Here is a 12,441-nt window from a genome sequence, read left to right as displayed (position 1 = left end):
AAACATTAAAATATGAGTTTACTGTTTAGCTTAAGATCATGAGCTGGAGTGTAAAATGATGATGGATAACATTTTCAACGATGCAAACCTGTCTCATACTTTGACTACCCTCTGTCAGTGTTTTAGGGTCCGATAAGATTTTTAACTCATGGATATATTACTTCAATTGAACATCATGGATTGTTGTCCATCTTCTCATTCACGCCATCCCAATAGCTGCCAGTAGAACAATCGGTCTCTCAATATAACAGAGGATTAATACGCTAGCTGTAGTCTCTCCCAAAATGATCATCTTGTTGATAATCTCTCTAAAAAAGAATAATAAAGGAAGTTTGCTAGATGGTATAACCCTCAAACCATTAATGAAAGTAACCATCACGAAAACTTGAAAGAATATCAATTTGGAATATCCTTCAAAATCAATTATCGAATCATATAGTTTCTCATGGCTTTGCTCTGGCATCCAACACCACCATGAAGAATCTCTGAGCTATCTTTGATTAGGTCTTGTCCTTTAACTCCACATAAAACAAATCTTAAGGACCGCCTGTTTCACCTATGTAACATTTTAAATATCTGGCACATATTATAGAACCATATTACCCAATAGAGAGTTCACCTCATAATACCATATTACCCAAATACAGAGCTCATAATACCATATTACCCAACTAGGGAGCTTAAAGTCCCTTATTACCTCACTAGAGAGCTCATAGTATGTTAGCGTTGTGCCAGCGGCTGCCTGTCGCAGTAGCTGCCGTTATGTTTATTTCTTTTTCTTTTTCTTTAAGATTGGTTTAAATTACGCTTGGACATCAGGCTGTAACTTTTTTGCAACTTTCTCGTAGCTTTTTGATTACTTTTCCGTTCGTAACGGAGAGCCACAAACAAACAATGACTGGGGCCATTGTTTTTTCCAGCTCTCTAGTAAACTGAAGGAGCAGAAGCTCCGGCAGGTGCCAAAGTCGAAACCAAGGGCAGCTAATTTCATCCCTAAACTGGGGTGACAGACGATTTGGAAGCTTACCTTCCTGCTTTTGAATCAACTGCAACTCGAGGAGAGTGGCCGAGGAGACAGTGGGTTGGACCTCTGGCGCCTTTCCTATCTGGTGAGGCACTTAAAGCGTTTCAAGATGTAGAGGCTGATATTGCCCACGACTACGAACGGTAGTGAGGGAGAGAGTTTGAGTCGCCAGGGGCTCACCAAATTTAGCACGGTCCAACATTTTCATAACTGGTCTTTGGAGGGACGCCCCGGTCCCAAATGTATGAATTGATAAGTGACGAAAAGGTGATTAGAACCGGACAAACGCAGTCCTGCAGGCATTATAGAAACCCTCGTTATAGACAGGTATCTTCCGCGTCTACCTAACGAGGCAAAAAGGGTAATCAGCCACCAAAAGTTAACAACGGCCACAGGCTGCGGTCCAATAGTCCTTTTTGGTTAGGAACCTTCCTAACTGAGGGAAATGACCCGGAAGTACCTAAGTGGCCGCCATGACAAGTGCCGGTCGAATTCTCTAAACGCAAAGGAAAGGAGCTTCATGCCTCCGAACTTAGCTCCTTTAGCTTAGGAACCACTGGACCAGTGTTCCCTCTAATTTTTCATGTGTCTGGGCATACACACAAGCTCCCTGAGCACACTGAGAACCACTGTGAGCAACATCAGATGTGCACGCTGTGGCCACACACCAGTATCACACCTGTTCAAAACCTTGGATCATAGCAAGTTACATGGCTTATTAAAAGAATCAAATTACAGCAGCAATTTTCATTAGTTTACTTTTACTATAAGTGATTTTGCCCACTTAAAATGAAAAAAAGACAAAAATCTTGTTCATGAGATGTGTAGTATGTTATATGTGAGAGTCCTGCTTTGGCCATGGGAAGAGTCCTGCTTTGGTCATAGGAAGAGTCCTGCTTTGGCCATAGGAAGAGTCCTGCTTTGGCCATAGGAAGAGTCCTGCTTTGGCCATAGGAAGAGTCCTGCTTTGGCCATAGGAAGAGTCCTGCTCTGGCCTGGGTGAAGTCCAGTTGTGGCCTGGCTGAGGGTCCTGTTCTGGAAGAAATGATACATATACACCTTTCAGACATAACATTTTGTTCACATTAAAACATTCATATTTTGCACAATGACATGTGCTGTAGCTTGTGATACAGTGTAAATTCCTGTAACTCTTTGTCTGTAAAATATCTAATTACTCAGTTTTTTATTAGCATTTGTACTACCCATAAATTATCTAGTAGTAACAGCATTTAATGATTAATATCCATAAATAAAAAATCTTAATAAATGTCACTAGAATATGCAAATCTGACTTAAATTTTACCTTATTTTTCACGTCTGTCCTTCTCACTTCTCCAATGGTTGTACACTTTGTCCAGGTTGATGGCTTCGTCTGCTTCTTGCTTTGACTTTATGCGCATCAGCTGGTCCAAATGTGCCACTTCAAGACGATTTCTGGATGCTGTTTTGATATGATTCATTAAACTAAATCCTCTTTCACAATCCGCACTGGAAGCTTGAAATGTAGCACAAATATCCACAAGCTGTGAGATCTCCTTCAGCTCCTCACATCTAAGTGCTGCAGCAACCATATCTGAGAATGTGCTGATTGACCCTTGTTTAAGTTTTTGCTTCATTATGTACTTGAATTCAGCATATTGCCTATTAATGGCCTCCATAGACTGTGGGTGGTGGAGAATGGCCTCATACTTCTTTGCCAGTGTGGCAATGTCTGCTGATCCATAGTCAAAACTGATGTCTGAGCTCAATGCTTCAATGTCAAATGCAGACCACTCCTTTAATTCATCCTCTGGAAAACAAGCATCCATGTGATCACAGAGTTTACTAATGAAAAGAGTAATCTCACCAGTATTTCTGCCATCAGCTGATGAGGTCCCCATTGCCTCTTTGACACAGTCACTCCACTGTACATCCTTCTCCTTCAAGTATTGGGAACGCAACTTCTCAATCTTTGCTCCAGCAAAGCAGTGTCCTTCCATCACAGTCAGGTTGCGTCTTTGTAAAGTGAGGCAGAGTTGTGCTAGCTCACCCAAAACATCTCCCAGAGCAGTGACAGTAACCTTGAACTTTGAATCACTCAGCTTTTTGAAGCAGTACTTTGCCACTGGATCTCTGTTATCAGTGAATTCTCTTTTGCAGAATTCTTGAAGCACAGTGTAGTTCCTCAGAACAGCATTGACAGCTTGGTGCCGCGACAGCCATCGCACTTCGTTCAGAGGCCTGAATGACAGTGTATCTTCATCAAGAATCTTTGCTTGGTCCTCCATTTTGCCCCTCTTCACAGTGGACCGAGAGAAAGTGGAATACACAGTTCTAAGAAGAGTTTCCACATCTCGCATCAAAGGTACATTTTTCCAGGCATCATCAATGCCCAAGTCCTCTCTATGGGCCACACAATGCTGTTCAGTTAGGTGTGGTATTTGGCGCTTTAACAAAGCCGCAACTCCGTTGTGTTTTCCTAGCATTACTGAGGCACCATCGGAGGTCAGCATCACCATTCTCTGCATGTCCAGTCCATGTTTGGAGTAAAACTGAGTTATTGCCTGCACAATATCCTGAGCAGTGCATGCTGTCAGCTGGATGATGCCACCAAACACAGTTTTATAGTTAACATCATTTTCCTTCCTATATTTAATATATAGGACTAGCATTTTGTGTACTGATATGTCTGTGCTCTCATCTACTATCAGGGTATGCCAGGGTGCATTTTTAACACTGCACATAGTCTCATTCTGCACTATCTCATTGATTGAGTTCACAAATTCAAAGGCATAGTTTTTGCTTCGCCAGCTTTCTGGTATACTCACATACTTTGCCATGTGATCGTGGATTTGTTGAACTGACAGCATTGATGCATTCATTTTGATGGCAAGTAAAATATTGTCAATGACAACTTGAACTTGCTCGGGGTCAGATTTTGTTTTGTGTGACAGCTCCTTCCTTTTCTCTGTCTTTTGCGCTCTCCCGCAATAATGTACCAATCCCCTGTCCCATCTTGAGTCTTCGTACAATTCCAACAGCTTTCAAATGACTTTTCTGCTGAATGTGACGCTTGAGGTAGTCCAACTTCCATTCAGTCCACATTTTTCCCTCCGAAAGCTCACATGCTACATTGGCTTCGCTAATGGTAAATGTTTTACAGAGTAGACCTTTCTCACTCGAAAAAGAAAAAATCTCAACCAGTTTCACCGCTTGTTCTTCTATTTGCACATACTCCGACAGCCATTCCATCTTAAAAGAACCGCATTTCTTTTTTACTTTGGCTTGGTGAGTGGATGTGTCGCTGCCCGTTCGTTTCGCCATGGTAAGGGTTGTTGTTAGCTAGCTAGCCTGCACGGCGTGTATGGGCAGGGCAGAGGGCACATAGGCAAGCACTGTCAAAGCTATGATTGGCTGCGTAGCGTAAGTGAACTGTATCGTATCATTGGCTGGACACCTGTCACTCACTGAGTTACGTTGCAAAATGGTACAGAAAACAATATTATTGGTCTAATTCATTAGATTAGATTAGGTCTAATATTAGATATTAATTAATACGTTTATGTTGAATTTTATTTTATGCGCTGCATAGATTTTCTTGTGCGCTGAGAATGTGCAAGCAGTGCGCGATTGCGCAAGCGCGCAGCTTAGAGGGAACATTGCACTGGACCTTCCTTAACGAAAGGAAAGGAGAAAATGCCGACCCACAATCCCTTGCGGCGGCAACATTTAAAATGACGTTTCATTTGGGCGTTCACGAGAAGAAACGATCATGACCAACAAACACAGATCATGTAAATAATAATTAGCCTACCTTGTAAATACTTTCAATTATCTGTTAAACCGGCTGGAAAACTATGAACGTTACGTTGCTGTTGTTAAACACGGCTGTAAAGTGATGAAACAGTTCAGCCCTCATTCATGCGACGCATGTCTACCACAAGCACAAGATTTTCTACGTTTCTATCCAACAATGGTGTATGAAGAGTGAACATTGTGGGAGTAAAGACAAAATACATTTTATTTTTTTTATCAGTTTCTGTCGCTCCCTGTCACTCTGTCAGTTGGTGCTCCACTCTAGCCAAAACATTCCATGCCATACACACCCATTGTAAACTCCGAAATTGTCCAAACATTTTTCCTAAACTCGAACAAAAAAAATGCACCCTGGCATACCCTGATAGTAGATGAGAGCACAGACATATGGAATGGTGGAATGGTGTCTCTAGCCGAAGGCATGACAGAGCCTTTACCTTTTGAAGTTGAAGAGTTGAAAGCGGATTTGAAGATGTTCTTCATTGGAAACCATTCTTTTTTTTTTGATAAAAAGCTGAATAATTCTAAAATTTGAGAAAATATGAAAAATGTAAAAGCGTAGATTAATAGCTGAAGGTTTTGTCAACATATGGAATTTTAAATATTGTCTCAAGCTCAACGTATGAAGAAACTGTAAACGTTTGAAGTTGAAGATGATTTGAAGATTTCCCCATTCGGTCCCATTATAAAAATAATCATAAAAAGCTTAATAATTCAAAGATTTGAAAAGTCTGAAATATGAAAGGTCTTAGCCATCGTGTCCTTAGGTAACTGAATATTTTAATAATTGACCTTTTTTCTGTAGCTGAAAATATGAAAGAGTTTAAGAGGTCCAAAATACGGATGGAAGAAATAGAATAATAACTAGAAAGAGCATTTCCTGCTGAAAATGCGTTGGAATGCAAAAAGCTGAAGCTTATAGCTGAAATATTTGAAAGAAATAGCTGAATATAGCTGAACATAGTGGAATATAGCTTAAATTAGCTAAATATAGCTAAATATATTTGAAAATGAAAGAATAGCTGAATATATGTAAAAATAGCTGAATATATTAATATAGCTGAAAATAGCGGAATAGATGAATATATAAATAACTAGCAAATCATTATTGAAAATATAGAAAAGGCAAAATACCTGCTGAAAAATTTTACAGTTCAAAGTCATTTAATTGAACTGTTAAATTCTTGTCGTTTAAATGTATAATTGGAAAAGTTGAAAGGAAAACTGCATCATCTAAATCTGGGGTGTCAAACATACGACCCAGCCCGCCACAGTGTCCAGTCCAACAGAAGAAAAAAAAAGTTTTTTTGAAAAATTAAAATCTGCCATAGGTGGGGTTTGAACCACTGACCCTTTGCTTCTAAGACCAAAGTTGCTAACCACTGATCCACAGGTGCAGTTGATGAGAAGCCTGATATTATTGAGTGTCTACAAAACCATCTGTCAAACCTCAGAACGTGAACGTCAGTGACGCTGTTAATCCTGACGTCTATAACCAAAGTGACCTGCACACACGCGCGCGCACACACACACGAACGTGCACGCGACCATAATAACACGTTAACGCGGCCGTTCGCGCGCGCACGGCCGTGCACGCGCGCGGCCGTTGAGGCGCGGGCGCACCCGGTGGTGAGCGTTTACACGCGCGGCCGTTTCACGTTAGTGGGCGTTTACGTGTGCTGCCGTTCACGCGCGAGCACGCCATTCATGTGCGCCACCCGTTCGCGTGTGCGGCCGCTTACGTGCCTGCTGCCTGTAGATGCACAGACCAAAGGGCTGCTGCTGGGGACGGACCTGCTCTCCCATTCAGTCGGACTTCAACACGTCTTATCTGTTGGATTCCTATCGACCGCAGTTTACGGCAGAAGACAAGATTTCCAACGTTTTGAGCTATAAATTATGCCCAAAGAGTATACGGTTTGGAGTAGAGGGCAAGTTTAAAATATGTGTATCGCCAAGTGCCCTCGCTCTGGAGTATGACGTCACCGCTGTGAGCTGCCCAACACACAATAATGAGAAAGGCAGAAAAGGTGCGGAAAAACTATAAAACGAAAACGCCTACAGTTAAAACACTATAGGAGATATCAAAAAGATGAGTTATACAATAACAGCTAAACGTTTTGTCAACATTTTAAAGGTGGAATGGTGTCTCTAGTTGAAGGTATGACAGAGCCTTTCCCTTTTGAAGTTGAAGAGTTGAAAGCGGATTTGAAGATGTTCTTCATTGGAAACCATTCTTTTTTTTTTTTATAAAAAGCTGAATAATTTTGAAAATTGAGAAAATATGAAAAATGTAAAAGCGTAGATTAATAGCTGAAGGTTTTGTCAACATGTGAAATTTTAAATATTGTCTCAAGCTCAACGTATGAAGAAACTGTAAACGTTTGAAGTTGGAGATGATTTGAAGATTTCCCCATTGGGTCCCATTATAAAAAAAAATCATAAAAAGCTTAATAATTTGGAAATTTGAAAAGTCAGAAATATGAAAAGTCATAGCCATCGTCTCCTTAAGTAGCTGAATATTTGAATAATTGAACTTTTTTCTGTAACTGGAAATATGAAGGACTAGTTACGGTCCAAAATACGGATGGAAGAAATAGAAGAAACAGTTTAATAAAGATTTGAAGAACAATAGTTGGAATGCTTGTAGCATTCCAACTATTGTTTGCAGCATTCCAACTAATAAAAAGTTTAATAAAGATTTGAAGAACAATAGTTGGAATGCTTGTAGCATTCCAACTAATAAGCCCGCAGGAGAACATGAAGTGTGCTTGCAGCATGGTCTATGACCCCATGCGGCTGAAGCCACACTTAATAATAATAAAAAGTTTAATAAAGATTTGAAGAACAATAGTTGGAATGCTTGCAGCATTGCAGCATTCCAACTAATTGCAGCATTCCAACTAATAAGCCCGCAGGAGAACATAAAGTTGGCTTGCAGCATGGGGTCTATGACCCCATGCGGCTGAAGCCACACTTAACAAAAAAATGCGTTGGAATGCAAAAAGCTGAAGCTTATAGCTGAAATATTTGAAAGAAATAGCTCAACATAGTGGAATATAGCTTAAATTAGCTAAATGTAGCTAAATATATTTGAAAATGAAAGAATAGCAGAGTATATGTGAAAACAGCTGAATATATTAATACAGCTGAAAATAGCGGAATAGATGAATATATAAATAAATAGCAAATAATTATAAATAAGGCAAAATACCTGCTGAAAAAAGTTACAGTTCAAAATCATTTAATTAAACTGTTGAAAAGCCTTGTCGTTTAAATGTATAGTTGGAAAAGTTGAAAGGAAAACTGCATCATGAGGTCCTGGCACAGGGATGTTATGTGTATAGATTGTAAAGCCCTGCGATGCAAATCTTGTATTTGTGATTTTGGGCTATACAAAATAAACTAAATTAGTCCTCAATCACCATGCCGAGGATGTCAGGCCTGGGGAGAGTGATATGTGGCATCACAAGGGGCCAGGTAGTGGAGGGGCGCTACATCCCCACTCAGGATCAGGGCCGACACCGCAATTGGCAGTGTTGAGTTTTGGTTAAATAACCACTTTCTCCTCTGGGACATTTTGTTTGATAATTAACTTTTTTATTTATTTTTTGATTAATGGAAATTAACTTGCTGGTGGGACGAAAAATAAACCTTCACTTTCATATATACCATCTGATTTTGCCTGTTTACTTCTCTCCTTTGCACTGATCCCCTGTAGTCGGCCCTAGGGACAACCTGTAACACTACAATGTGGATTCTGGCCCTCCCTTCTGTAATGGTCCTGCTCACGCCCAGTGCTAGTCTTATTAGTAGGTCTGTGAAATGATTATAATTTTTAATCAGATTAATCACAGGTTTCTGTGGATTAATCATGATTAATCACGTTACCAATATTCTCGGTATATTTTTTTGAGAACATAAATATTTATGATAAAAGACGGATATATACATTGTCATTTATACATTGGGGTGCTGTTGTAAACAATGCAACTACAGGCCGTGAGGTGAACCCCGTTATTGTTTCATTCCGCTCCACAGTTGTGCATCTACGCGATATTTAGCTCATAAAAAAGAACGAGTCGTGCTAAACTGCCAAAAAAAGTCTGCCGCTGAAATTCCAGTCAATTATTGATGCGGTGATGTTTTATGCCGAACTACTTTCTTCAGAGCGTAACAGGATATTTGTTCAAGTGGAGGTGACAAGATGCTCAGTGTTGCCAGATTGGAAATAGTGTAGTATCGTACCAAAGGCTCAAAATGGCTGTATTTGGAGGATAATTATCGTGCATCTGGCAACCCTGAGATTGGTCGACCGATGACAGTTCTCTCTACAGTCAGAGCTCGCGCGTGAAACGTAAGATACCGTTTCAAAACTTGTAAGAGCGTAATAACTAGTTTGTGAAAGACTCAGAGAAACACAAATATCCAACGAGGCAAAATCCCGGACGTTTTTGGAATCCCTGCCAGACGCATTTTTTATGTCTCGAAAAGAGGACATGTCAGGGAAAAAGAGGACGTCCAGGTAATTCTTATTACTCACAGAGGTCCAAATATGCAACTTGTGATATTGTTCCTGCCTCCTAAATTAATTGAATTGACAGGGTGAGGTTGTGTGCTTTGCTAAAGTTAGTCTTGGGACTAAACTGAACCTATTGGTCTCTTCTGTGAGTGTATGAACAAAGAAAAGGATGTTATTGAGAAAGGGGGTGAGTATTCAGCAAGGTCTTAAAAGAGAACACCAATACCATTGAAAGCCAGTGACATGGCCAGTTTCATCAGCGCAATGTCATAGTCCAGTCCTTTCGGCCTGTAGCGAGTGTGGTATATAATCTGCTCCACAGCCAGAGACTGAACCCCGTGGACTGGCTGCTCCGTCAGCCCCACGTGGACCACCCACATGGAAGGATCGGCAAACCTGATGACCGACAGCAGAAGATATAGTGAAACACGTTACTCTCGGGAGTATGTAAGAGGGACAGTTAAATAGAATGTGGTTTTCATTCATGACTCTCCTCCTAAAATACAGTCAATCCCAACTTTAAACACAAGTCACATGTTTAGTAAAGAAATAACATGTCTATTAGACAGTGTTTGGGAGTCACCCTGCCAGGTTAAATGATATATGGGGCCTTATCTGATTTAAGGTCTTACAACTTGTGATGTTTGTGCTCTTTGATATGAAGCAGTGGCATGTAGTACACACTTTCGTGTTATAAGATTATTATTGCCTCCTTCAGGGGCTAAAGGTTTCCTCTTTAGACCTTTTCACAACGCTTCTGAGACACCTTTACTGAGGAACTGAGAAAACTCCCGAAGAAGATAAAAAGAAGGCCAGGGTTCATCCTGTTGCTATGGATGACATCATGTGTTATATGAACAGACTTACTCACCATGTCACCAAGTGTGAGTGAAATGTATTTGTATACATGAAAAAATGAAAGAATTTGATTATTTTTTTAATATGAAATACATTATCTGATTTAATTGATAAGGATTTTATATATATATATATATATATATATATATATATATATATATATATATATATATATATATATATATATATATATATATAAAAGCATTATGCTTCTACTTATACCTTTTCAGTCTTTTTTCTGTATATTAGATTGTATTATATGTAATGATTGACTAAAAAAAACTCAAACAACTTATAATAATTAATTTGATGAATGATCCATGGGTCTATTCTGTTGTTTTTATTATATAGCTAATATCGTTCCTTTCGATCGTGGCTCGTGCTCAGTGACCAGTGTTTTAGTGCCGCAGTTTTGTTGGATTGTTTTGTTATAACTAAATGTGACTGGGTCTTGTAAATTTGTTCTTGTTAATGTGGACTATATGCATTGTCCGTTATTACGCAGCATCCCGTCATGCGCGTATTTATGTATATGACATTAGACAGCACAGAAGCTGTTGGGTTTTGTAGAATTGTAATAGCCTAGGGTGTGAATATTGGACTTACACATGTATAATAATGGCTGGACCACCTGTGGACTGGGTAACTTCCTCCTGGTCTTATCAGGACATGAGGGGGATTCAATTTGCATTTGAACTGCTGCAGAAGTGGGGAGAGTTTACATGCATTGGGTTTCTTGAGGATGACTATAGCTCAGAATAGAGAATTCCTGTTGCACTGTAACCTGTAGAACTGAATAACAAATTCCTTCTAGGTCTAATATGTTGTTAGCTAACATAGGAAGGCGGAGTGAGGACTTCAAATTCAAAACCTGCGCCAAAGAGAGACTCCGCCCATGTGTGACTCTTAGCCAATCGCATGCCATAAATTTGAACCAATACCCAAGTGAATGTGTTGTGTTAAAATTGAAAACGGAACTTGGCTCGGCCTCTTTCCTACGATGACGTCGAGAGACAGTTAACTGCATGCAGCCTGTGGTTCTGGCTGAGATCGAAAGGGCCTTGATCAAGTATTGTACGTATCGAATTTCATCATCTCTTTCTATTAAATATTTTTATTATAACTTATTGATTCTGGTACTTCTTTCCTCACGACCACCTGGGATTTTTGGACATATTTAATAAAGCCCTAGGCAGAAAATGCTCGGCCGACTACTGATGCATTGCTGTTAACCCCCACCATTGCAACTTAAAGCAAATGAAGCTTAATTGCTTTAATTGCACAATATTGACAGAATGAAAAAGAAAAGAAGAAACATGCACTTCATTAATCCCCTTGGGGAAATTCTTTTCTGCATTTGAACCATCATCGGTTAAGGAGCAGTGGGCTGACTTGAGAGCAGTTAGGGGTTAAGTGTGCCTGAGGTTAAGCTCAGGGCCACTTTGACATGAACTATAGAGGGACTGGGGATCAAACCAGGTACCTTTCAGTTATAACCACTCATTCCTCTGAGCTACAGCCGCTCCAGTGATTAAGTGACTCAGATAAGACACCCGATGATGACATTGTATTATCAGTTATGATTATAGACTGACAACTGCACAGTCAAAAGACACCATTTAGAGATATTCTAAAAGGAAAATCAAAATATAAAATGTAAAAGAGGGGAAATGGTCTTGGAAAAATGATGGGGGGCATGTCCTCCCTGAGACCAGACCTAGTCTTTGTCCTTTTCAGATTTAGTGATTTTGACAAAAAAGACAGCCATACTTCCCCCTTTTAAATGTACCCATGTGGAACTTTAATTAGCTACTATTCACAAACTAATTGACAATTTGCCTTATTATACACCTAATCTTTTCTTCTGGATGCTTGCACAGTAGAACAATTAATATGTAGTACTCACCCATACACACAGTGTGCTGCAGTGAGGACCCAGCGTGATGTTATGATGGAGCCTCCGCACAGGTGTTCACTGCTGAAGTGGAGACTGACCTGCCATGGGAACTGACCTGGCTTGGATATGTTACCTCCTACGATACGAGTGTTGTACTGTGGTCTGGAACCGCACTCTGAGGACAGATGCATGAGGGCTCATAGGTAAGCTTGTGCACCTCTAATGCATGGATACAAACACAGTACCAATTCACATGCACTGGATCAATACCATGCCATTCGTCATTAACTAAGTTTCTCCTACCATTGAGTAGTTGCCTGGGGTCAGTTGCTTAGTACTACA

At 40.0% G+C, this 12,441-nt stretch overlaps 1 protein-coding gene across 1 annotated transcript in view; it reads right to left on the bottom strand.

Annotated features, from left to right (window-relative positions):
• tmprss3a (transmembrane serine protease 3a) overlaps window positions 1-12,441 on the bottom strand; it is a 77,493-nt gene that overhangs the window by 18,184 nt on the left and 46,868 nt on the right. The window contains exons 8-9 of the mRNA XM_068573027.1: window positions 12,109-12,274; window positions 9,571-9,740 (exon numbers count right to left, since the gene is read on the bottom strand). Coding sequence (XP_068429128.1) covers window positions 9,571-9,740; window positions 12,109-12,274 — 336 coding nt within the window. The remainder of the gene's footprint in view (window positions 1-9,570; window positions 9,741-12,108; window positions 12,275-12,441) is intronic.

This window comes from Clinocottus analis, unplaced genomic scaffold (genome assembly GCF_023055335.1).
Source record: "Clinocottus analis isolate CAN_PGR_092001 unplaced genomic scaffold, fCliAna1.0.p SCAF_12, whole genome shotgun sequence".
Classification (NCBI taxonomy): domain Eukaryota; kingdom Metazoa; phylum Chordata; class Actinopteri; order Perciformes; family Cottidae; genus Clinocottus; species Clinocottus analis.
This window is presented reverse-complemented; position numbering and strand designations above follow the sequence as displayed.